Genomic DNA, 27684 nt, shown 5'->3' with positions numbered 1-27684 from the left:
TAAACATTTACATACTGTAGTAAATTTAATAATTAACAAAATGTTTTTAACACTAACTATCAATACTAATCAAACAAAATTATCTATATAACTATCAATACTAACTAAAAATACAGTATATAATTTTATAATCTTTACATTGCAAAAAAAAATCTTGAATAAAATGGTGCTTTTACTCATCTAAGTATTCATCATGTAGATCATCATTGTTTTCAAATATAAACATCCCACCTCTTAAAGAAATATATTGAACTGGTACATCACCCTTATATTTATCTAAATATTTTATAATAATGTACACGATTAAAACTGATAATGAAACTTGCATTATTTGCTTCATTTTTATAACATGTAAATGCATTGAGCTGTATATAAAATAATCATAAATTAAAGCTACAATTATTGAACCAAAGTTTGTAATGAAACCAGCAGCAATCCATGTTATGCACCCAAATATAAAAATGAAGAATATTAATAACATGTAATTTGACAAATATATCCTAAAAAAAAAAAAAAGAAAAGTTATTGAGATGATACAATTATGTATTATTATTACTACTATTATTATTTTGTTATAAACAGATTGTCTTAACATCCATGCCCACAGGTATGCTTTAAAATACCTGTGACTGTTAAGGAACTGGTTCAACCCATACCCAGTTCCCCATGTTTACCATTCAGCCATCTCTGATCTCTGGGATCAGTCTACAGTCTATCTGCTATTCGTCGATTGATCCCATCTTTTGCTACATCCAGAGATTTATTAAACACTTTAATAGTGTTTATTTATTAAATAATTAATATTGCAGAACTTTTAAAATGAGAACCAGTGTACAAAAGCATTCATATTTCACTGAATACTACTCCATGGTGCACATAATAATGTAGATTAACTGGACCTTAACCTCATAATAGTGTATTGTATAAGTACAAAAGTACTTTCCTTTATTTTTTAATAACTATTTTTCTAAAAAAATAGCTAATCAATTTTATTAAAAAAATATAGTCATATTTTTAATCATCTGTATAAAAATCCATATGTTATTTGTTATACATCAACCAAGGCATACAAAGAAGAATAAATCTGCCTAAATATACTACTCACTTTATTTGTAGATATTAAGAACCCTTTTGATAATGTCCAATGGAATGAGATATTTGAAATTCCATTGGAGTGTAGCTAATGAATAATATATTCAATTTGTAGAAGGATAGTTGCTGTTATAATAGCAAGAGAAAATTTACAAGATTTAATTCTGAAAGAAATAGGACAAGAATACCTCAACCTAAGATTTTTCTTAACTTCTACTTAAAAGAAATGAAAAAGCAGGTTTAATAAATATAGGTAAAAAATAAGGACTTAGCTAATGATATAGTTGTTTTAGTGGAAATAAAAAATTAATTAAAAGAAATTCTGGTAATATTTTTATAAAAAATATAAGTAATAAACTATGATTGACATAAAGGTAGACATTAACAATTTTGAAAAGAGGTGATGTATCAGAATTATGAGAATTGTTTTATTTAATTGATAAAATCACAAAGGAATGGGAACGTAAACAAGATAATAAAAACAGATTAGCACCAGCTAAGAGAAGCATTTATGCAGAAATTAAGTCTGCTAGTACCAAATATACATCTAGGAATTGGTTAGAAAGGAAAAAAAAACTTTAAAATCATTTATATAACAAGTAAATGATGCAGGTTCATAAAATACAATATGAACAAATTTAAAGAAGTTGAGCTATACCTTGTGAAATGGAGTATTCCAATAGGTTTATTGGTAATCCTTCCAAATTTGGTTAATGAGGTTGAGTAGAGTATAGTAACTATATGGGAAAATAGACATTAGTATAAATTCACTGATCAGTTTGGGAAAATTGATAACAGTATAAAATAAAAAAAAATAATAACTCATTCTCAAAGCAGTACTTTTTTAGAAGTAGTATTATTTGAAAACAATAAAATTTATTTAATGATATCACATGATGAAGAACGTTATAAGTATTTTTGAGATTAGCACAGAAGAATAAAAACAGAGAATACCGTCTAATGTAATGCCTATGAAAAAAAGATTCAGAAAAACTAACCACTTTGCCCTTTTCTTTGCAGCTGGAATAGTTGACAAATCGTCTTTTAATAAATATTGTCTTATTCCTCTCATATAATTATAAAAATATTCTTCCCAATTAATATCTTCAACATTAAATGGAAATATTTCTTTGTCATTTTGATCTAATGATTTCCACAAATCTTGGGTATTCTTGTTAGAAAAATCCCATTGTCTTGTAGTGAAATATGATATTAATTGTACAAATTTGTCAATATTCTCTGATATTTTTAGCAGCCTGAAAGCATACCAACAAAAATAAAATGTTAACATTTTTAACACAAATTTTTTTTAGTGAAAATATTCACCAAGACTGCTATAAATAAATACATACATAAACATTTAATAAACATTCTATTTATGATATTAACACAAATTTAGAAGTATTAGAAATTAATAAAGATGACAAAAAATTAAATATATTTGAAAAATATTAGATGTATAAATACAAACAAAATTTCAATTTGATAGCCATTGGAAAGTATTTGAGGAAGATGTTCTTATAAATACTGCAACATATAGCAGCACACATATAAATAATTATGCAATTATCATTATTTTGGTATTTTTATTTTATTACATAATAACTGAATTATTTCAATCATGACTGAGGATGCACAATTCGCGAAGTACTTCAGTGAAAAGTTAAGGAAAGTTAAGGTACGGTACAAACCAGATTATAATTTTTTTTTTTTTGTCTTCAGTCCTTTGACTGGTTTGATGCAGCTCTCCAAGATTCCCTATCTAGTGCTAGTCGTTTCATTTCAGTATACCCTCTACATCCTACATCCCTAACAATTTGTTTTACATATTCCAAACGTGGCCTGCCTACACAATTTTTCCCTTCTACCTGTCCTTCCAAAATTAAAGCGACTATTCCAGGATGCCTTAGTATGTGGCCTATAAGTCTGTCTCTTCTTTTAACTATATTTTTCAAAATGCTTCTTTCTTCATCTATTTGTCGCAATACCTCCTCATTTGTCACTTTATCCACCCATCTGATTTTTAACATTCTCCTATAGCACCACATTTCAAAAGCTTCTAACCTTTTCTTCTCAGATACTCCGATTGTCCAAGTTTCACTTCCATATAAAGCGACACTCCAAACATACACTTTCAAAAATCTTTTCCTGACATTTAAATTAATTTTTGATGTAAACAACTTATATTTCTTACTGAAGGCTCGTTTAGCTTGTGCTATTCGGCATTTTATATCGCTCCTGCTTCGTCCATCTTTAGTAATTCTACTTCCCAAATAACAAAATTCTTCTACCTCCATAATCTTTTCTCCTCCTATTTTCACATTCAGTGGTCCATCTTTGTTATTTCTACTACATTTCATTACTTTTGTTTTGTTCTTGTTTATTTTCATGCGATAGTTCTTGCGTAGGACTTCATCTATGCCGTTCATTGTTTCTTCTAAATCCTTTTTATTCTCGGCTAGAATTACTATATCATCAGCAAATCGTAGCATCTTTATCTTTTCACCTTGTACTGTTACTCCGAATCTAAATTGTTCTTTAACATCATTAACTGCTAGTTCCATGTAAAGATTAAAAAGTAACGGAGATAGAGAACATCCTTGTCGGACTCCCTTTCTTATTATGGCTTCTTTCTTATGTTCTTCAATTGCTACTGTTGCTGTTTGGTTCCTGTACATGTTAGCAATTGTTCTTCTATCTCTGTATTTGAACCCTAATTTTTTTAAAATGCTGAACATTTTATTCCAGTCTACGTTATCGAATGCCTTTTCTAGGTCTATAAACGCCAAGTATGTTGGTTTGTTTTTCTTTAATCTTCCTTCTACTATTAATCTGAGGCCTAAAATTGCTTCCCTTGTCCCTATACTTTTCCTGAAACCAAATTGGTCTTCTCCTAACACTTCCTCCACTCTCCTCTCAATTCTTCTGTATAGAATTCTAGTTAAGATTTTTGATGCATGACTAGTTAAACTAATTGTTCTGTATTCTTCACATTTATCTGCCCCTGATTTCTTTGGTATCATTACTATAACACTTTTTTTGAAGTCTGACGGAAATTCCCCTTTTTCATAAATATTACACACCAGTTTGTATAATCTATCAATTGCCTCCTCCCCTGCACTGCGCAGTAATTCTACAGGTATTCCGTCTATTCCAGGAGCCTTTCTGCCATTTAAATCTTTTAATGCTCTCTTAAATTCAGATCTCAGTATTGTTTCTCCCATTTCATCCTCCTCAACTTCCTCTTCTTCCTCTATAAAACCATTTTCTAATTCATTTCCTCCGTATAACTCTTCAATATATTCTACCCATCTATCGACTTTACCTTTCGTATTATATATTGGTGTACCATCTTTGTTTAACACATTATTAGATTTTAATTTATGTACCCCAAAATTTTCCTTAACTTTCCTGTATGCTCCGTCTATTTTACCAATGTTCATTTCTCTTTCCACTTCTGAACACTTTTCTTTAATCCACTCTTCTTTCGCCAGTTTGCACTTCCTGTTTATAGCATTTCTTAATTGCCGATAGTTCCTTTTACTTTCTTCATCACTAGCATTCTTATATTTTCTATGTTCATCCATCAGCTGCAATATATCGTCTGAAACCCAAGGTTTTCTACCAGTTCTCTTTATTCCGCCTAAGTTTGCTTCTGCTGATTTAAGAATTTCCTTTTTAACATTCTCCCATTCTTCTTCTACATTTTCTATCTTATCTTTTTTACTCAGACCTCTTGCGATGTCCTCCTCAAAAATCTTCTTTACCTCCTCTTCCTCAAGCTTCTCTAAATTCCACCGATTCATCTGACACCTTTTCTTCAGGTTTTTAAACCCCAATCTACATTTTATTATCACCAAATTATGGTCGCTATCAATGTCTGCTCCAGGGTAAGTTTTGCAGTCCACGAGTTGATTTCTAAATCTTTGCTTAACCATGATATAATCTATCTGATACCTTGCAGTATCGCCTGGCTTTTTCCAAGTGTATATTCTTCTATTATGATTTTTAAATTGGGTGTTGGCAATTACTAAATTATACTTTGTGCAAAACTCTATAAGTCGGTCCCCTCTTTCATTCCTTTTGCCCAGCCCGTATTCACCCACTATATTTCCTTCCTTGCCTTTTCCAATGCTTGCATTCCAATCTCCAACTATTATTAAATTTTCATCTCCTTTTACGTGTTTAATTGCTTCATCAATCTCTTCGTATACACATTCTACCTCATCATCATCATGGGCGCTTGTAGGCATATAGACGTTAACAATCGTTGTCGGTTTAGGTTTTGAATTTATCCTTATTACAATGACTCTATCGCTATGCGTCTTGAAATACTCCACTCTCCTCCCTATTTTCTTGTTCATCACGAAACCTACTCCTGCCTGCCCATTATTTTACGCTGAGTTAATTACTCTAAAGTCACCCGACCAAAAGTCGCCTTCCTCTTCCCACCGAACCTCACTAATTCCTACTATATCCACGTTTACCCTATCCATTTCCCTTTTTAAATTCTCTAGCCTACCAACCTTTTTTAAGCTTCTAACATTCCACGCTCCGACTCGTAGAATGTTATTTTTTACTTTTCTGGTGACCCCTTCCTTAGTAGTCCCCACCCGGAGATCCGAACGGGGGACTATTTTACCTCCGGAATATTTTACCAAGGAAGGCGCCTCCATTATTGCTTTTGAAAATGCAGAGCCACATTTTCTTGGAAAAAAAAACAGCTGTAGTTTTCCATTGCTTTCAGCTGCGCAGTACTCAGAGGACTGAGTGATGTTGATATGGCCGTTTAAGTCATTGTGACTTACGCCCCTAACAACTACTGAAAGAGCTGCTGCCCTCTTTCAGGAATCATTCCTTAGTCTGGCTCTCAACAGATACCTCTCCGATATGGTTGCACCTTCGGTCCAGCTACTCTGTATCCCTGAGCACTCAAGCCCCCTCACCAACGGCAAGGTCTCATGATTCATAGAGGAGGCAGATTATAATAAATGTTCAAAAATAGGGCCGCCATTTTCTTAGAATGCTTCTCTATTGCTTTTGTTATTCAGTTTGTTAATCTTAATAAGAATTAAGATTGTCCTTGAGTTGCTCACTCACATCTATAATACGGACAATTAATTCCTCATGAGAATGTATTTTTGTTTTGCATACAATATACTCTTTCTAAATAAAATTCAAATTTTTGTAACTTTTCTTATATTATTTAACTTATCTTAAAAATATTTCTTCAGAATTAAATTCTCTACAAATTTTGTTAAAAGGTTTTAAATGTCTATTACCATTTAACAATTTTATTGTTTGTAAAACATAAAAAACAGGGTTTTTACCCCAATTTTATGGGTTTCATCCCAGATTTCTGAAAAAGTACTGCAGATATAGTCCTGGAACCTTTTTAATATGATTTTTCTGGTCATAAACCATAAGAATTTTCTAATTCCGTCTCTTAATAAATGCTTTTAAAATTTCAGTTCGATTTTGTTTCACCAGGGTAGGTGAAATCCAAGTGAAATCTTTCACTAGCCGTAACTCACAAACAAAACATTTTAGGACATATGTTTTTATATGAACTGTTTCCATTATTTTCATGAGTAGAAGAGGTTATGAATCTCAGAAAGACCTTTGTGTATCACAAAGGTCTTCCTGAGTTGAACACACAAACCCCCCCTGCGCATGTGTGTGTATGGATATTGGTGCATCACACCTGTATTTAATATTTTTGTAAATTTTTATCAGAGATTTTTTCCAAGATAATGTTATAATCTAACATAAATAAAATGTACTGAGATAAAAAATCGTCAGTACCAATTGTTTTGATTAAACATTTTGTTCACTCAGCAACTAACTAATCTCCTCATTTTCTGATTTTTCTGTAAAATATTTATTAATAGAGTGTGGTCAATAGAAATGTGCCAAAATGCAAAGTGAAAGTACATTTCTAAGGGCTTACAGTGGACTGATAAAATTATTGAAGGTCAAATATTTACAAAGAAATAATCTTCAAACCGTAACATCTGGCATGATGCTTTTTCTTAAGTGGATAATAGCAATATTTAAAAAAGTTTAATCAAGCAATAAACTTTAGCCACTCTTGGGTCTAGTTTCCTGTGATAAATTATCATTAAAAACAAAATCTTACCTTTTTTCTTTACCAAAAATTTGTGCTATTGTGTCTATCAGTAATGCCGGTAGATAATGGAGAAAGAAGTTAAAAATGCTAAATTTGACTTTGTTCTTTTCTAAAATAAGAATTGGTATTGCATAGACAAAGATGGAAATTGGCAAAAATCTTTTGGAAAGAACAGTAAAATTATGCCACGTGATTGGATTTTGTGTACTTGTAACCATATTGTATGTTGGTAGATCTTCAATACTCTCCTTTTTTCTTCTGTAACAAATTTTTTTTTAAATTTTACAACGACAATACAAGAAAATTACTGTAATATTAGCTTATTCCAGATAAATAACATCTCATTAGTATTACAGTAATTATACCCCCTCAAAATTACTACAAATAAATCCTTACCCACTTTATAATGTAAACATAGATTGCAATGAACAACAACACTTTTTCTCTAGTATTAAATTACATAAAATTTAAAAATTTAAGCCATCTCACTGGAGAATTCGCCTAAGTTTGAAAAGTTATGCTTTTCAGACTATACGGGCAATGAAAGTGTGGCTAATAATAGATAAAGGATTACTAGTTAAATAAAATCTTATGTAATTGCAACATTTGTTAATATGTAAAAAAATCTTTTCATATAAAATGCTAAAGTTTCAGATTTTGACCGGATTTTTTTGTCATACTGTTCAGAATTCAATAATTCATAGGTGTATATTTTCATTTACAGCAGTGTTAATTTGCTCAAAGATAATTTTAGTACAAGTAAAAATATTTTACTGCTTACCTTGAGGAAAAGCCATAAAAATACAGTATCATTCTCAAGTAATTTTACAATTATCTGAAACAATTTTTTTTTAGGAGACTAAAAAATATTTTTCAGTTTTTTAACAACCTATGCTTTTTCTTTACTAATGAGTTCCTAACGTGACATAATATGTATGTTTAACAGTTATAAACTCAGTCTTTCTTGGATTGTGTGTTGTCTTACATAGATCATATGAGAAGACCCAATAACAATCAATCAACAATTTTTATGTACACACAACAATGAAATGTAATTGATAGGCATTTATACCAGAAATTTGAACTTCTACAAAATTGATAGAACATTACTTTTGCAACATTTCTCTGCAGGAAATTACTCTGATTTTTTAGGCCAGATTGTATGTCTTGCTGGGAATATAGAATTATACTAAAGATTCAGAAGAATAATAATATACAAAAAGGTTTTATGCTGAAATCTGCTTTTCTCAAATTTAAATCTTAAAATGAATTCATGACTTAACTTTTTTAAGGTATTGAAACTACTGTAGAGAAATGGTAGTTAAATTTAATGTACTTTTAACTTTATTTGTACCAAAATGCCTTCATAACCCATGAATCTTGAACACTGAGTTTTCATCAACACTGATTGCATAAAAATGTTTTTCAGAAAAAAAGTGCATTAAATTTGAAAAAATATGTACTTCCTCTTGATTATCACTATAATAATTAAACTTAAAATTCCAAAAACAAATATAATATAATGTAAAACAAATGTAATAGGGAATATAGTTCCCTATTATATGTAATTAGCAGCAATGTGTCTGGATAAAACATAAAGTTCAACTTTGCTGGTTAAGACCAGGAAGTCTGACAGCAATTAAAACAAATTAAGAGAATGCTACAGAAAAACTGAAAAATTTTAAAACCACAGTTAAAATAGTAGCTAAAATAATGTCTGAGAAAATCTCATACTAAATGAACAGACATAATTTAAAGCTAACCTTTTGCCTACAGATTCGAAAAAAAAATCTATACCTTTAGAACATTTTCTGCAAATTTCAAACGGTCATTTCTAAATAAGATTGAACCAGTATTACATTTACAAACATGTAACTCTGATAACCAAATGAACACATATAAAATTCAAATCTAATAAAATCTTTGAACACATTCCACTGTGTATTGTCTCTCCGACTCAAAAAGATGCCTGGAACAATTTTTGCTTCACTGTACTGCAAGACAGCAGTTCACATATCACTGATATAGATAAAAAAATATGTATTTAGAAAAAGGTCTTGATATAAATAACAAAAAGCTCTTAAAAATTAAAAATGAGTCAGTTATCATTTAAAATATTTCACATTTAATTTTTATTAAAATTTAAAACTCAACCTGCAATTTAAATTCCACACTGAAGCAATTACCATGTTAGCTACCATATCAACTGGTATTACTTCACCTAGAGCATGAGAATCACATTCAATTATTCTTAAAGTTCCATTTGAATATCCACAAAAAACTCCTGCAGCGCCATGTAATCTGTCAATCCAACCTGGGACAGGTTCTTTATCTGAACTTATAACTGAAATATACAAAAAACAAACATGTTTATTCTGCTAACTTTTTTATTTCATTAACATATTTTACTTTTATCTTTATTTAATTATTTTCAATCATTTTTAAAGACTAATTTAAATTGATTCCATTTCAACAGATAAAATATTTAAGATAAAGACCCTAATGATTATTCCTTTAATTTAAACATTTAGAAATCACTTAAGCAGGTCAAATATCATCCAAAGGATTATTTATCTACTATCTAATGGCATAATAACCCACAATACAGGGATGATTTTTTTTGTTCATTTCTAATTCAGTAGAATTTAAACATTGAATAATTTGAAAATAGTATCACATAAAAATTAAAACTCTCAAAATCTTAGATTGTTGAGCGGATTTTCTGATTTCCAGAAGACTGATTTTGATTTGGCAGAGTTTATTTGTAGTATATATGATCACTAGACTTCTATTAATAGTTTCTGTAATAAATTTAATACTGCCATTTTTTTTAGATATTAGTTTTATATATAGAAATACTTCATTAAATAAGCCTTTAGTTTTCATTATCTGCACAAATAAATTATATCATGCTAATAAAATCATATATAAACAAACTATTTGTTTTGTTTCAAGTTAAGCATTACACAGAGAAAAAATTACCATTACCCACGCTTAATAGCCTTTGGTATCTATATAGTCAACTTTTCCTAACCATTTCATAGATACAAATTATAGATCTAGCAAAACTGAAATATTTCAGATTCTTCATAAGTACACAAAAAAGCCCAGATTTCAACACAAACAATATTAAATATGTATAAATTCATAGACATATAAGAAATGAACTGACATGTTTGAAATCAAACACATTTTTTTTATCATGTTCTAAACATTCACTCTTGTGTCCTTTGCTGATGATAAGGTGATTATGGCACCAACAGTAGTGTTGGTACAACTGCAATTGCAGTTAGACCTTCTCAGTGAATGGCTAATCAAATAGAAGGTACATGTCAATACTGCAAAGTCAAGTCATGTGACGTTTGCAATGAGGAGGAGAGTTTGCCCACGAGTCTACTTGAATGGAGTTCACATCCATCATTCGGACAACGTATGATACCAAGGATTTCATTTGGACCTCCATCTGACATGGAAAAATCACACGAGAGAAAAGAAAAACGAAGTAAATATCAAGCTTAGATGATTGAACTTATTAGAAGAAGGTCTATTGTTGTTATTATTGGTCATTATGTTGTTATCATTAAATAACAACATAATGTGTTTTGTATATGGTGGTTTTAAAGCCAATATGGGACTATGGGACACAAGCTTGGGGTACGATAAGCAGTAGTAATATCTACATCATCTAAAGGTTCGAAAACAAATTCTGAGGAACATATTGGAAGCGGCATAGTTTGCAAAACAAGGAGATCCACAATTATCTAGCGATGCCATCTGTTCATGAAGAAATTCGCTGGCCAAGTTCAAAGTTTGTACTTATGCTTAACACGCACAAAAACCATCTGGCTGTTAATGTTTTGAATAATAGTGAAGCTTGATATTTACTTCTTTTCTCTTTTCTCTCATGTGATTTTTCCATGTTAGGTGGAGGTCCAAATGAAATCCTTGGTATCACACATTGCTTGCTCTGTTTTGTTAACTATTTAATTTTATTGTTCTCTACCCATGTTAAGTTATTTTACCATATAACTATTTTGTTCTTAAAAGTTAATTGTCAAATTGGTTGTCCTTTGTTATGCTTAGTTTTATTTTTATTCGTTAAACTTTTTATTGTACTATATTTTGCTTAAACCTTTATATGGAAAGTATCACTGGATGCCTCCCTATCACATAATTATTACTCTGTACAATTTATTTATAGCTTCATTTATAATTCCATTCAATTAATTTAGATCAGATTTCCTTTTAAAAATGTTGATAATTTAAAAAAAAAACGTTATTATGTACCATCATTGACAAAGATAAGAAAAAAACAGTTTTATGTTACATTGTGAATATTTATTTAGATTTTATATTCTTAGAAAAAATTTACTTTTATTATGTCTTTTTTAGTTTCTGTTAATAGGCCTATTATTTTGATCAGATTTAAATACTAAAATAAAATATGTGGCACTGAGATATTTAATACTTGATGAAATTAAAACTGCATTCAAATTTTTGGTGAATAAATATTCAGTTCTATTAAACAGTGCTTTAAAAAATATGCCTAAAAACCTGTTAGTTCTGTTTTTTTAAAAAATTGATATATTTTATGTAGACAAGTATTCTATCTCTAGATTAAACATTTCTCTTACTAACACAAATAAAAGGTTAAGTCCTCCTTCTTTTCTTTTGTTAAACACAATTTTTTACATGTTTGTAACTACCCCTCAGATTTTTCATTGTACACACTTTTAACTATTCTCTTTTACTTTTCTGTTGTTTTAAAGCTTAGGTATGATGTAATTTTTAATCTGTTTAATTGTCTGCTAGTCGTGATTAGGAATTTGTTAGAATGCATCTCCTTAATAATTCTTGTTTAAGTGAGTTAAAAGCAAGTTAGCTCAAGTTAGTTGTTCTCCCACTAGGTACTTTAAGTTTAACTCTTTTTTCCTTTATTCACATCACAGGTTTACTGTGAAAAAAGCAATTACCTATTATTTTTCTGCAGTTTAAATGCATTCTGTCATCTTCAGTGAGTTTATTAATAATGTATATTAAAAAGAGAAAAAGAAATGACATCATAAAAATTCTTCACTTGCTGCATCTCTCTAATGCTGATTAGACTGGATACACTGGAGAGATTTTAACAATAATTCAGTTGTTCTACAGTCAGTAGATATTGAGTTATTTGTAAGTATGTAGGACAATTATCTTGATTTCCATGTTTCCTTCATCTGTTGGAATTTTGATTGATGACTTCCAGTCTCAGCCAATTGTTTTTGGGCATTGAAAATAATTGAGTGCCAACTCATCAAAGATTAACATATGTATTCAAATGTAGATAGTAGTAATTACATCTTTAATTGTATTTGTACTTGGATTCAGCAACATTACATAACAATTCATAGGCTATGTGCTAATCACCAACCCAGCCCATTCACCAGCAGATTTTATAAAAATAATAAGCTGCTGGTATTCTGAAGAAGACTGAGAATCTATTTTAATTTTTTGTACTCTGTTAATTATTTTTTATTAATTAATACAGAAGGTTCCAGGAACAGAATACTTACTTATGCTGGGCCTTACAATAATGACAGGAAGCCCTTTACCATATTGTTTAAAAAGACTTTCAGCAATCCTCTTGGTATATATGTATGTATTTGGACAGTCCTCTAACAATCTGAAATAGCAAGTATAGTTTTTAATTTAGACACATTTAAACACATTCCATTAGAAGATCTGAACAGTAAGTATTTGCAAGGAGATGCCAACCACACGTGAAAGCATATACTCTAATTTAAAAGTTACATTTTAAACTTTACTTGGTCCTTACACATGTATGAGATGCATTTTAAGCTATTTGCAGGATTCACTTTATCAATATTGCTGGATGTAACTATTTAATTATGAAGCTTCATACATACACTGTATCCATTACATCAAGAGTTTTACATTTTTATAATGACCTTTCTGTGGTAAGATTTAATAAAAATGAAATAATAAGAGTAAATGTTAATAATAAATAATGATTTAATAGGTTGTTATAAATTAATGAAATAATTGAATAAAATTACATTATACATACTGAACCAGATTACTGAATTTATATAAAATAAGGGCATGAAAAGAAGTAATAAAAAAAATACATTAAAATCAGGCTGGCACACCAAACCTTTGCTGTTGATGATTGTGTAGATATTGATGATACCTTAATAAAAATTTCTTGTTAACAACTTCATTATTAAGATTATTTTAATTCAGTATTGTCAAACAGATTATTAAAGTATGTAAAGCAGTCACTAAAAATGGTACTATTAGTAATATGAACTTTCTAAGGCATATTGGCATATATAAGGCTATATTATATATATAAGGCTAAGGCATATACTTTATAAGGCAGTTGAGTATGTTTGTAACACGGTCCACAATAATTATTGTGGACTACTAAACAAAATTTATAGTTTCTAAACTTACCGCAGATATGAACTATGTTGCTTAAGTTTTAACTATATTAACATTTTAAAGTAATGTACACTGGATTTGATGCAAAATACCCAGCACATTCCATAGAAAATAGGTCTACTAAGGGAATAAGCAAGGCTGATATCACTCCTGTGAAAGTGATTGATCATGTTTATAAACTTATCAATGAAATAATTGAACTTAACAAGAAACAAGACAGGAAATGTTATAACAAGTAAATTTGAACTGCATTGTATGTAGAAACTAATCATTTTTACTACTGAATGAAACAAAAAAATTAGATTTTTTTTTTTTTATATTCAAAAAGAAAAAAAATAAACCTACTAAAAAGAAGACAAAAAGTAGTAAAAAATGTTCTGATGAGATATTGTCTGTGTACCAATATGAGAAACAAAGCTGAAGTAAGCACCAGCAGTAAATAAATACATATATGAAATAAATACATATGAACTCTTCATTAATATTAATACTTCTGTCTTACCTAATTGTGACAAATTTATATGTGTCTGTGATTATGTAATAGTTTCCTATGATGGTTCAGAATTTCATTATTTAGCTTAAAATATCCAAGATAATGAATATGAAGTAAACGCTATGTAACGAAGTTGAATTAGCCCTAATTTTTAGAAATTGCTAGCAACATCAGACAAATCTGGTGAGACAAAGAACATATAGTGAAAAAGATATCTCATCCAATACTAGGAAAGCTAGAGGATTTATAGTTGATGAACATAACGTAGGCTTTAAATATTATTAGGAGAAAGTCATATGTGACTGATCCATTGCTAGATGAATATCATTAGGTGCTTTTAATAATGCTGTTGCAATGCTATATTCCAGCCACTGTCCATATTGATATTCATGAAAGAGATTAAACGCAGATTTATATATGTACCAGTATAATCACATGTGTATAATACACTAGTTTGTCAATGATACTTGTTAATTCAGCTACAGGTTATAGCATTCATAACATCAGCAGGAATATTAAGAAAAGTTGACATCATTTTTATGATGATTGCAAGTAGTGTTGTACCCATATAATGAAGCTAATACCACCAAGTATTATAGATTAGTTTGTCAATTTAACTTAATTTGAACATAGTGCATTAAATATACACTCAGTAAATATGTCTTACTAAAGATAAAAGTTTGTTTTAAAAAATTAATGCACTGTTATAAGATTTTCAATAATTATAATTACATGGGTGTAAGTAGATCCAACTGCTGATCATCAAGGCATTCTGTTATAGTGATTAATTGTTTTAAATCAATGGGTGGTTCATAAACCTTTTCTTCGATCTTACTTAAATGACAGTTTGAGAAAGCTGTAGATATATGTACAAATGCCTGGAACAGCAAAATTAATTATATTTATGAAATCTCTATTTATATGCACATAACATCTATAATCTGAAATAAAATTAGATTAAAATAAAAAAAAAAAACACTATCCATGATTATGGTAGTTGTAATACATAAATAAAAGTTTCTAAATGTTCTGCAATTGTGATACCTTTCTTGCATTGTATATTTTATTCACCATCAGTTTAATAGAAATGCGACTTTAAAATTCTATAAAAGTTAATATAATTTATCATAATTATTATTATTATGATGTTGTGTCCCCCTTTTAAAGGTATCCTCAGGTACATCTTGGATTAAAGTCCACCAGAAATCAGCTAGCATATTAAGACTCTATTTGCCTTTGTAACGGTTTTTCAAAGCTGAAATACGAGGGCAAGTCAATTATTATCTGCAATTTAGTTATATTTTTGTTTATGTTGGTAGTACTGTCGTGTTGCGTAGATGACGCATGCGTGGTTTAAAATTGTTGTTATGTCTGTGCAGGTTTGATGCTGCTAGGCTAGTTCCATTATCGCTGTCCTGCCGTTAACCATAGCTGCTCCCCTTTCTGTTTGCACCAAAGAAGAGCAAACAGATCTGTTTTTTGTGATCTGAAGGTGTATCAGGGGCCGAAATTCATCAAAGACTTTTGGTACAGTACGGGAACAGTGTGTTACCGCAACGGAGTCTACGAATGGATTGAAAAATTCAAAAATGGTCGCACAAGTGTTACGCACGACGAAGGAATCGGACGACCGTTTACCGCCACAAATGAGAAAAACAATGAGCGTGCACATGACATGGTTTTCTTAGACAGACGAGTAACTATTGATGAAGTGGCACATCGTCTGCAAATTAGTCACGGTTGTGCCTACAAAATCATCCACAACAGACTTGGGTTTCATAAAGTCTGTGCAAGATGGTTCCCAAAACAACTCACACAGTTGCATAAACAAACGCGCTTGGACATCTGCCAAAAACATTTGGATCACTATGGTAATGAACGGGACATCTTCTTAGACAGAATCATCACTGGTGACGAAACATGGATCCATCATTACGAGCCGGAGAGTAAACAGCAGAGTATTGAATGGAAAGTTACAAATTCACTCTGCAAAAAAAGCGTTCCAGACCCAACCGTCCGCAGGAAAACTGATGCTTACGGTTTTTGGGACTCACAAGGCCCAGTACTGAAACATTATGAGGAAAGGGGCACAACAATAAACAGTGGGCGTTACAGTGAGATGCTTACTGCCAAGTTGAAGCCTGCAATTCGAAGCAAATGCCGAGAACTGCTGTTGAAATGTGTTGTGTTGTTGCACCACATACTGCTGCCCACACTGGAAACGCTCCGGAAACTCAACTTTGAAGTACTGGCTCATCCTCCGTATAGTCCTGATCTTGCTCCTTCAGACTACCACATGTTTGGTCTGTTAAGGCACCGTCAAAGCATTAAGGGGCTGTCGATTTACCTTGGATGAAACAGTGAAAGAAGCGGTGCATTCCTGGCTCGTAGCTCAACTGAAAACCTTTTATGAGGGCATGAGGGAACTTGTGCATCGATGGACCAAGGGCGTTGAAATGCAAGGGAACTATGTTAAAAAATTATGTACATGTAAGTTTCCTATTTGTATAGCAATAAAATTTATAAATACATTGCGGATAATAATTGAATTACCCTCATAATTGTTGAAAATGTTCACTATGTTCATCATTCTCTGCCACTAGTTTTGGCGGGAAGAAATCCAGATGTGATTGCAGGAAATTTACTTTTAGTGATGTTATTACTTCCCGTAACACTGTCTGAATTTATCAGTTTATTTACAATAACCTGGTAGTTTTATGATTTGTAGACACCCATAAAATTTTGAAATTGTCTTTAAAGGCTGTCCAAGCAGTCAGTTCTACATCATTCATAAAGAAGTTCATGTGTGACCAGTTCCCTTATTTGTGGGCAAACAAAAATCCCCTCTTTAATTTTTGTTTCTCTTAGTTTTGTAAATTTATTGACTGCCCTTCTTCATAATTAAAAAATAATTTTTTTTATCCCAGTTTAATATAACAGGGCAGTAAAAATATTTTTTCTGGTTTAACTAGTGGCTCGTGAATAATGTCTTTTCAATAGGAGTTAAGTTCTCATATTTCTTCTAGTATCTGCTGATCCCTAGCTCAGCTGTTCCATTCACAAATAAAACAACATTATACTAACTGCATGCCTAACAAGAAATTAAATTATTCCAGTACTCAAATAATTCATATAAAAAAATGATTCTGGATATGGGAGCTAAAATAACTGAAAATTGTGGGAAATTAAAATGTTATTCCTTTTCTAGGTACCTTAAATTCCAATATTTTTTTTAATTAAAAAAAATTTAATATTATGATTTAGAAACTGTTTTTTAACACATTTCCTCTGGCAGAAGTAGATAATAAAATAATTTCATTAGAGATCAGTTCCACTGCTTCCCTGCATCCTGTATTCACTTCAGTTTGAAAAAATATATATAAATATTGAATTATAAGTGTTGCTCTAGGATTTATTAAAAATAACTAAGTTCAGGAATAAACACAACAATCAAAACCTGAATAGCCAGAGTCGGATTAACTCTCTAGATAAGATGGAGATTGTTGTGATTATAACAACCAAGCGAAGACCAACATTGAAGATGGTGCTTGAGGGGCAAAGGATAGTTTTAAGGACTGCGATAAATATCCTGGAATATGAATGGACACCAGGATGCGTTTCGGCCCCCACGTCTTGGAGGCCTGCTCGAAGGCTGAAAAGGTCATGCGTCCGGTTGCCAAATTACTGCTGAACTTTGGGGGACCGAGGCAGCAGAGAACCCAGTTTCTTCTTGACCTTGTAATTCAAGAACAGTGCATTCCCCCCCTCAAGTGAGTCATTTAAACATTAACAAATAAAGGAACTTTTACACTATCCTAATATTTCAGGTAAGGTTGTTGATTTAATAACTATAAATATTTGATGTTAAAACAACTAATATTTTAGCAATTGTGTAACTGTCCAGTTTATTAAAGAATTGGAGGATCGTATCTAATTTTCAAATGAGATAAGTTTTAATGAATTGCAGTAAAAAATGTGTATATGTAATTTAATAGGCGTACAAGGAAATCATGTGGTGTCCAGATCAGATTTTTTAATTTTAATTTCTGGTTTTATACAGAGTGTCCCACGAAGAAACGGAGAAACTGTCAGGAAATGTTTTACAGGTGAAAATAATAAAAAAAATTCATACAAACATAGGTCTGGACCAACCAACCGGGTTGGTCTAGTGATGAACTCGTCATCGTAAATCAGCTGATTTCGAAGTCGAGAGTTCTAAGTTTCAAATTCTAGTACAGGCAGTTACTTTTATATGGATTTGAATACTAGATCGTGGATACTGGTGTTCTTTGGTGGTTAGGTTTCAATTAACCACACATCTCAGGAATAGTTAGACCTGAGACTGTACAAGAATACACTTCATTTACATTCATACATATCATTCTCATTCATCCTCTGAAATAATACCTTACAGTGGTTCCGGAGGCTAATACTAAAAGAAAGATATAGGTCTGGAAACTCTTTATTTTCAAATGAGTGCTAGCGAGAGCTTTCGTCCGGATATCAGCTCTTCTAATAAAAAGAAGCTCTACTAAGGAGGCAGTAAAAGTAGGACCATATTAAGGAGTAAAGTTGATGGTTTCTAACGTAATTTGAGCTGAGAAAAAGTATAAAACATGCCCCAAAACTGTAACTCCATTAGTTTTTAAGATATCCAATATAAAACACAAAATTTGATGTCGAAAAATAAGTTTTTTTTAGGTTTGTGGTACAATAGCTATGTTAAATAACTATTAAATGCGAAATATAGAGTAACAATTCTTGTAGAAAATTAATGAAAATACAGCTATAAAAAATAAATAAAAAAAGTTAAAAATAGATTTTTCATTGAAGCAAAACTGATGAAAAATATGGTTCAAATCGGTGTGCCAAAGGCCATGCATTCTCTTATAATATAGACAAAAAATCTATAATATAGATAGAAAAAAAATCTATAATATAAACAAAAAAAAAATTTATAGTATAGACAAAAAATCATATTCTTTTTGTATCTAATAAAGATTATTTTTAAAGCATTCTTTTTAAATATTGTTCGGTGTATGGGCATTTATGAACGAAAGGTCATTTCCATTGTGTTCGCTTTCTGTTGAACGCCAAGTAAATCATTGTGTTAGTGATGAACAACATATGATTCAGAATATTCAGCATAGTCCAGGCACTAGTACAAAGTGAATCTCATGCCACTCTAGATTGTCAAAATTCAAAGTATGGGGCATCCTACCTAAAGAAAATATTTATTCTTTCCGCCTGCAGAAGGTTCAAAATTTACAGCCAACAGATTAACCTCTGCACTTAAATTTCTGTCATTAATTTCTAGACAATGCTTATAAGGTAAATTCAGTTTTGTTTTCTGCATGATCATTTACACTTTTATGAGAAACAGTCTTCAATTCTAAAAATAGTCATTTATAGAGCGAAGACAATCCACATGATGCTGTGAAAACTAGTTTCCAACATCAGATTTCTCATTAGTGTTTGGTATGATATTAATTATTTATGACAAAATTCTGGAACTATTTGTTTTCATTTAAAACCTTACAGGAGATACATACGTTCATTTCTTGAAAAATAATTTGCCGGCTTTTTGGAGGATGTACCTTTACAAACTAGATTGCAAATGATTTTTCAGCATGATAATGCAGCCCCACATTTTTATTTAGTAATTAGAAATCACTTGAATGCTAATTTCTTAAACTGGATTAGACGTGGTGGACCTGTCAGTTGGCCACCACGATCACCTGACTTAATGCCCTTAGATTATTTCATTTGGGGCCATATGAAATATATATATTTTTTATTAACAAAAAATTAATACTAAATAAGAATAACTTATTAAAATACAAGATGCTATTGAATTTACACGAAACAAGTCTGAGATGTACAGAAAGCAACCGGAAATATTTTATGTTGAGCAGAATGCAGTGTAAGTTGTGAAGGAGGGAATTTCAAACAATTAGTGTAACAGAGGTCTGTTATTCTGTCAAAGTTCATCGTTTTTTTTCTTTTTGTTTTGCTGCTATATTAAGATGTTTAATAGATACAGAAAGAATAATACAATTTTCTATCTATTTTTCGTCTGTTTTGCTTTAATACGAAACTGATTTTTAAAAGTTTTCATTGGGTATTTACATAATTTTCTCAGAATCAAATTTTCTACAAGTTTTATTACTTAATCTAATGAATTTATTAGAAACATTTAACGAAGCTATTGTACTCCAAACAAAAAAACTTCTGAAACCTATTTTATCTTATTTCCCAGCACAAATTACATAATAAGAAATCACCAACCTTACTCTTTAATCTGGATTCCAAAAATTACATAGGCCCTTTTTTTTATTAGAAGAGCTAAAATCTGGGTGAAATATTCGCTAGCCATAACTTGAAAACAATATGTTTCCAGACCTTTGTATATATGAACCTTTTTTCATTATTTTCAACAGTAGAATATGTCCTGAAAGTTTCACAGTTTCTTCATGGGAGACTGTATAATACATTATAAAATAATTTACTATTACATAATGTTTAATATTTATTATTATATAATAGATATATTAACTGTTTAAAAAAGGTTAATTAAGTAATTAACAATATTAATAATTATAAATTATGCTAATAATGTGTTTATTATTGTATGTAGCATTAATATTACAATAGCAACCATGCTTTTTATATTACAGTCACAAAGTGCTTTATAGAAAGGAAAAAAGTAGTATTCACATCATTGTTGTATTGTTATTGTTGTATTATATTATATTATTGTTGTTGTATTGTTACTGATTTTTCCCATACGATTTATATTATTTAAACTTCACTTTACAGATTAACAACTATTGATGATGTTCATGTAGTTGACCTTGTAGTTTCAGTATAGCTTTTAAAATTCACCTTTTTATATCATAAATATTTAATTTTTAACTGACTTCATAAACCAAGCAGGTTCTCAATTAGGCTCATGCGTTCATGTTGGATATTATTTGAGAAATATTCAACAGATTGTGATGAAGTTTTAGCAAATGAATGTACATTGTCAACATGCTGTGTGTAAAGTTCATTCATCGTAATTCATCTTTTTGAATCTCAGTCTCCGGCTGACCATTTCTAAAACTTCCAAAAAAAATATATATATATTTGAAAAGCTTTCCTTTTATGTTCAATGTGTCTTATTACTTATACTTATCACTACATTGTGTCAGTAATACAACTATTCAAAAATTTGGTAAAGGGTTGGATAACCTTTATAGCAATAACTTTGACAGATTTTTATTTCAAATATCCTATAGGGTTTTTAAATGTTTATTGCTTAATTATCAATTATTTAGATTACAATTGTGAAAAAAAACAAAATGTTCATAAAAAATGTTAGGTCCAATTTGTCACTCTTGATCAAAGGACATTTTTAACCCTAAGAATTATGCAGCATTCAAAGATCAAATTTTTTTATCATCAAAATTTACTGTTTTTATAGTACAATTACTTAAAAAAAAAGATTCCATTTGAACCCTTGCTCAACAGCTATCATATATCACTTTTAATGAAATCCATAACTTGAAAAATGAATTAAGTATGAGAAATTATAAAAAATATTTACTTCATATTTTGGGTCCTATAGAACTTCTTTTAAAAAGGTTTCCATGTTATCTACATTAATACTAGATACAGCTGGATTTTTCCACTGAAATTAAAGTAAGTAAGTAAAGTGGGAAAGTAAGACTAAAACAATTTAATTTTAATTTATATTTGCAATATTACCTTTAAATGTTTCATTTTATTTGATAAAATAAGCAAGTCTCTTGTAGCAATAACATTAATAGATACTGCCTTCTTGATTTTTTCATCAAATTTAATTGTTGCAGCAGAATGAATAATTATAGTTACATTTTCTATAATCTCCTTTTGATCTGCAGTTGAAAGGCCTAACATAGGTTTACTACAATCACCATTAATAAAAGAAACTTTTTCTACCAAAAGTGGATTCACTTTTGAAAAGATCTGTAAAAGATAAAAAACACGATTGTAAAATACATATATATATACATTTTCTTTGTTCGATAAAATAATTGAAATTTAACTTTTAATTTTAGTAAAAATAAAGGGAAACACAATCATCCTGCATCTGTTATTGAAATAATTTTATTATAATTTTGTTATGAAACAATATTTAGTATGTGGAAGATATAGAAAATGCAAGATGTATTAAAATTTAATTTTTTTTTGTATTTAAATAAGAGAAAGTATGTTATTACCCGGCTAAGTTAGGCAGAGAATACAAATCTTTACAATTATTATTCAGTGACTTTAGGCATATGCTGTTGAATAAAAAAATCTTCTTTTCTTACAATTTTTTTCTTTATTTTTACTATTACTTATAACTTTATACTGGAAATGGATAAGGTTTTTAAAACAGAATTATACAAAGTCATCACCATATTAAAAAAAATATTATTTTTTTATTATTATTTTTTTAATGAAAATTCTATCTCTATGATTCACACGAGACCTTGCTGATGGTGAGGGGGCTTGAGTGATCAGTGTTACAGAGGAGCTGGATCAAAAGTGCAACCATATCAAAGGTATCTGTTGAGAGCCAAACTAAGGAATGATTCCTGAAAGAGAGCAGCAGCTCTTTCAGTAGTTGCTAAGGGGGTAGGTCAGGAGGACTTAAACGGCCATATCAAAACCACTCAAACTTCTGAGTATTGCGCAGCAGAAAGCAATGAAAAACTACAGCTTTTTTTTTTTCAGGAAAATGTCGCTCTCTGCATTTTCATGTAACAAAGATGGAGGCACCTTCCTTGGTAAAGTATTCCGGAGTTAAACTAGTCCCCCGTTCGGATCTCCGGGTTAGGACTAGTAAGGAATTTTTCACTAGAAAATTAAAAAAAAATTCTACTAGTCAGAGCGTGGAATGTTAGAATTCTAAAAAAGGTTGGTAAGTTAGAAAATTTAAAGAGGGAAATTGATAGGTAAAATGTAGATGTAGTAGGAATTAGCGAGGAAGAGTAGGAAGAGGAAAATGACTTTTGGTCAGGTGATTTTAGAATAATTAACTCATCTTCAACTAAAGGGCAGGGCGGATTGGTTTTTAATGAACAAGAAGATAGGGAAGAGAGTAGAGTATTTCAAAATGTATAGTGATAGAATCATTGTAATAAGGATAAAATCAAAATCTAAGCCGAAAATGATTGTTAATGTCTGTACATCTACATGTGCCCATGATAGTGATGAGGTAGAGTGTGTATATGAAGAAATTGATGAACCAATTAAATACATAATAGGGGATGAAGATTTAATAATGGTTGGAGATTGGAATGCAAGTATTGGAAAAGGCAAGGAAGGATATATTGTGGGTGAATACGAGCTGGACAAAAGGAATGAAAGAGAGGACAGACTTATTGGGTTTTGCAAAAGTATAATTTAGCAATTGCCAACACCCAGTTTAAACATCATAATAGATGAATATACTCGTGGAAAATGCCAGGTGATACTGCAAGGTATCAGATAGATTATATGGTTAAACAAAGATTTAGAAATCAACTTGTCAACTGCAAATATTATCCTGGCTCAGAGATTGACAGCAACCATAATTTAGTGATAATGAAATATAGATTGGGGTTTAAAAACATGAAGAAAAGATGTCAAATGAATTGGTGGAATTTAGAAAAGCTTGAGAAAGAGAAAGTAAAGAAAATTTTTGAGGACATCACAAGAGGTCTGAGTAAAAAGGTAAGGTTGAAAATTTAGAAGAAGAATTGGAGAATGTTAAAAATGAAATTCTTAAATCAGCATAAGCAAACTTAGTTGGAACAAATAACTGGTAGAAGGATATATTGCATCTGATGGATGAATGTAGAAAGTATAAGAATGCTAGTGGTGAAGAAGGTATTAAGAAAGGTAATTAATGAAAGAAGCTATTAAGAAGGTACTATAAACCTACTACTGCAATTAAGAAATACTATAAACAAGAAAGTGAAAATTAGCCAATATGAGTGGATTAAAGTAAAGTGTTCAGAAGTGGAAAGAGAAATGATCATTGGTAAAGTAGAATACACATACAGTAATGTTAAGGAAAAATTTATGGTACATAAATTAAAATCTAATAATGAGTTAAACAAAGATGGTATATTGATTTATAATATGAAAGAAAAGATCAATAGGTGGGAGGAATATACTGAAGAGTTATATGGAGGAAATGAATTAGAAACTGGTGTTATAGAGAAAGAAGAGGAAGTTGAAGAGGATGAAAAGGGAGATACAATACTGAGATCTGAATTTAAGAGAGCATTAAAGGATTTGAATGGCAGAAATGCTTCTGGGATAGAATTATTGCACAATACAGATGAGGAGGCAATAGATAGATCATACAAATTGGTGTGTAATATTTAGGAAAAAAAGGAAAGTTCCGTCAGACTTCAAATTAGCATCAAAAAGAATAAAAATAATTTAAGACTCGGAGTACATAAAAAATCAATATTGCCAATAACAATTAAATAAATCAACACACCCATAAAAAAAAGAAGAAAAAACAACATAATTTGTGAACTATTTAGAAGAAAATATTGAGTTCAATAAATAATTTAACTTAATAATTGATTGCATGACCAAATTAATGCTGGATTTGGTCTTCATCAGCATAGTACTGAAATCAACACCAACGTACTGCACATCCAACTTAACTTCACATACTCTTTTTGTTGAATGTTTAGTAGGATGAAGTAATTTGAAACCTACTTTTTTCTTCATCGATAAATTAAATAAAATTAAAAAAAAAATATTTTTAATAATATTGTTATATTTATTAGTTGTAGTAAAAGAAAATAAGATTGCATATTTACAATGAGTTAACATCTATAATTGATGTTTGCAACTCATCTGTATTTGTAATCACATGTCTGTTGAGTTAACTGGGCGGTTCAGAAGTCTTTAGTTCACATTTTTTCTATATGTAATGTTAACTCTGTCATGCCATGTATACATACCAACTTCAAATGTTTATAACATAAAAGAAATTAAAAATTTTAACATAATAACAAAATAAATAGATTTATAAGAAAGAACAAATAATTTTTATATGCCACTAAATTATAATATTATCCTGATTAAATAATTCAAAATGCATTTAACTAATTTTAGGATTGTTTTTAAATAAATAATAAAAATTTGATAATATTATTAACAAATCAAATATTTTAAATAAGCAGGAGGTTATGTAGAATGAAAAGTAAAACTAAAAAATTCTGTTTAGGAATGACAAAAAGAAATTTAAAAAAATGTTTACAGAAATATTTAGAAGCATCTAGATCTAATAAACAGTATTCTAAATTTGTTATTGCAATAGAGTCAATAAAAATATATTTTCAAATGTAAATAACATGCAAATATTAGAAATAAGAACAATAAATTTTAATTTCTTACTCTAAATAAATATAAATAATAAAAAAAGCAGCGAAAACGAAACTAATGACTAAGTAAAGTTTAAACATGATAATTGGATTAGGGAAGTAGGTATGTTTTATTAATTTTTTTTTTAAGTTACATTTAAATATATATTCAAATTATGGTGTAGCAACAATAGTTTCATTGTTTGTACAGATTGTAATAGAAGCAGAAGAGCTAGCTTTATATCAGTGGCTGAAATTATAAACACAATTTTATTTATTTTACTATTTTACGAATTGTTTTTCAATCTAACATGTGTAATTTTATATGATCTGATGAAGCAGAGATACCTGCAAAAGCAGTAAACAAAAGAAAAAGTGTAAAAAAAATAAGAAGTAAGTCCATGAAAATGATTTTTCATAAATAAATTACAAACTCCTGTATACACGCAGAATTTTGCCCCTTTGGTACCAATCATGCTAATATTATTAACAACATATAGATAAAAAAAAGCCTAAATGTTTGCAAGAAAACCATAATCTTTTCTGTATTTTACGTACAGAAAAGTTTTACAATTATTTAAAAAAATGGTTAAAGCTTATTGCTCTCCTAAGCTCTTACGCTCCCTAGTCTTCACAATTAACAAAAGCTGAAATATTATATTACCAGAACTACTTTCTTTTCTTTTTTTATTGCGTTTTATCCAATTTAAGTACGAAAGTATTTGAACCACTCTTCAATCCGAAGAGCCTTATGATAAAATAATTTTCATTGAATTTAAAAATGGGTCCTTTACCACTTTTAACAATTTAAAATCTGCAAACATTACTCTTCATGTAAATATTTTGTAGATCTAAACACAAATAATTATTCCTGTAAAGTGAGTAACTCACATGTACTCAAGTTCACTTCATATACCTAAAGTAACAAGTAAAGGATGTTTAAATAAGTTAATCAATTTTCAATATAACTTGTAATTAAAAAAAAAAAGTACTTACAAAATGATCAAATTGCTCCTTAACTCGTTCTTCTACATCTTTGTTTTTTTTTGGTCGCACTATTAAGTATAACTTTTGAAAATTTGGACAAGATCTCATAAGCTTTTCTATGATAACTTTGCCCAAAGATCCTGTACCCCCAGTAATTAGTATTGTTTCTCCTCCATAAAATTGTTGTATTGGAGAGTCTAATAAACTGGTGTTCATGATGCATTCAGTTATACCACGAAAATAAAAAGTTTTACTAAATTACTTTTTAATAAATTTTACTAAATTTACTTTTTAATAATAATTTGTATTTAAATATAATTATGGGAATACAATGATTATATTACTCTGTTGTAAACTGGAATATCATTATTAAATAGGAAAGATAATTGAAAATTAAAACATGAATAAAAATATAATTATTAATTAATAATGAGTTTTTTTTTATTTTGTGGCTTTACGCAATGGTAATTCTGTCAATTACATTAATCAAGTTTTGGGAAATTACTTCAACCTTTACTTTTAAGATAATAGAATTATAAAAACTTACTATAAGAAAACTACATGGAATACAAATATTTTATTTTTTTAATCACCAAGTTATTCTAAAATTGTATGACCATGTTTTTGTATTTTATATTATATTCATATGTTCTACTCAACCAGTTGTTGAAGATGAATTTAAATCAGGGAATTAAAAATTAAGAAAATATTAAACAGATACAAAATGATCCTACAAATTTTACTGAATAGTAGATAAAAAGATAATTTACAAAACCAAATCTTTGAATTGAAATATTTTTTTACAGTAAGAACTACAAGGAGATACATTATCACTCTGGACTTCTTTTGGTTGCATATTAATTGTGATTCAAAGAGCACAATAATAAATATTTTATTATAATAAACGTTAATAAAAATATTGTTACAAAATTCACCTTTGGTTTGGTGTACAAATTAATATTTTTAAATTCTTACATAAAGTACACCTAGATCCATTTACTTAAATGCAATCCTTTGAAAATGTATTCCAGACCAAAGTGAAAAAAAAATCTTATGTGGACACAGCATGACTTCCTTGTACGCCTATTAAATTACATATACACATTTTTTGCTGCACTTCATTTAAACTTATTTAATTTGAAAGTGAGGAATGGTCCTCC

At 29.7% G+C, this 27684-nt stretch overlaps 2 protein-coding genes across 6 annotated transcripts in view; one reads left to right on the top strand and one right to left on the bottom strand.

Annotated features, from left to right (window-relative positions):
* Nucleotides 1-27684, top strand: part of LOC142327911 (uncharacterized) — a 70076-nt gene that overhangs the window by 36769 nt on the left and 5623 nt on the right. The gene's annotated exons all lie outside the window — the stretch shown is intronic.
* Nucleotides 153-26740, bottom strand: LOC142327805 (fatty acyl-CoA reductase wat-like). Its single transcript, XM_075371141.1, has 8 exons — nucleotides 26534-26740; nucleotides 21909-22148; nucleotides 14892-15037; nucleotides 12775-12884; nucleotides 9377-9566; nucleotides 7232-7480; nucleotides 2091-2348; nucleotides 153-500 (listed from the first exon to the last, which is right to left on the bottom strand). Exons 1-8 carry the CDS (start codon nucleotides 26738-26740, stop codon nucleotides 173-175), a joined length of 1728 nt encoding a protein of 575 aa, XP_075227256.1. The 3' UTR covers nucleotides 153-172.

This window comes from Lycorma delicatula, chromosome 7 (assembly GCF_047948215.1).
Source record: "Lycorma delicatula isolate Av1 chromosome 7, ASM4794821v1, whole genome shotgun sequence".
Lineage (NCBI taxonomy): Eukaryota > Metazoa > Arthropoda > Insecta > Hemiptera > Fulgoridae > Lycorma > Lycorma delicatula.
This window is presented reverse-complemented; position numbering and strand designations above follow the sequence as displayed.

What these genes read in the sequence shown, in the direction of transcription:
- LOC142327805 (XM_075371141.1), bottom strand. Translation starts at nt 26,740, where the DNA reads ATGAACACCAGTTTATTAGACTCTCCAATACAACAATTTTATGGAGGA. An exon ending in AGGAGCAATTTGATCATTTT is followed by an intron (nt 22,149 to 26,533) that starts GTAAGTACTTTT and finishes TATCTTTTACAG; the next exon opens with ATCTTTTCAAAAGTGAATCC. An exon ending in ATAAAATGAAACATTTAAAG is followed by an intron (nt 15,038 to 21,908) that starts GTAATATTGCAA and finishes TTGCTGTTCCAG; the next exon opens with GCATTTGTACATATATCTAC.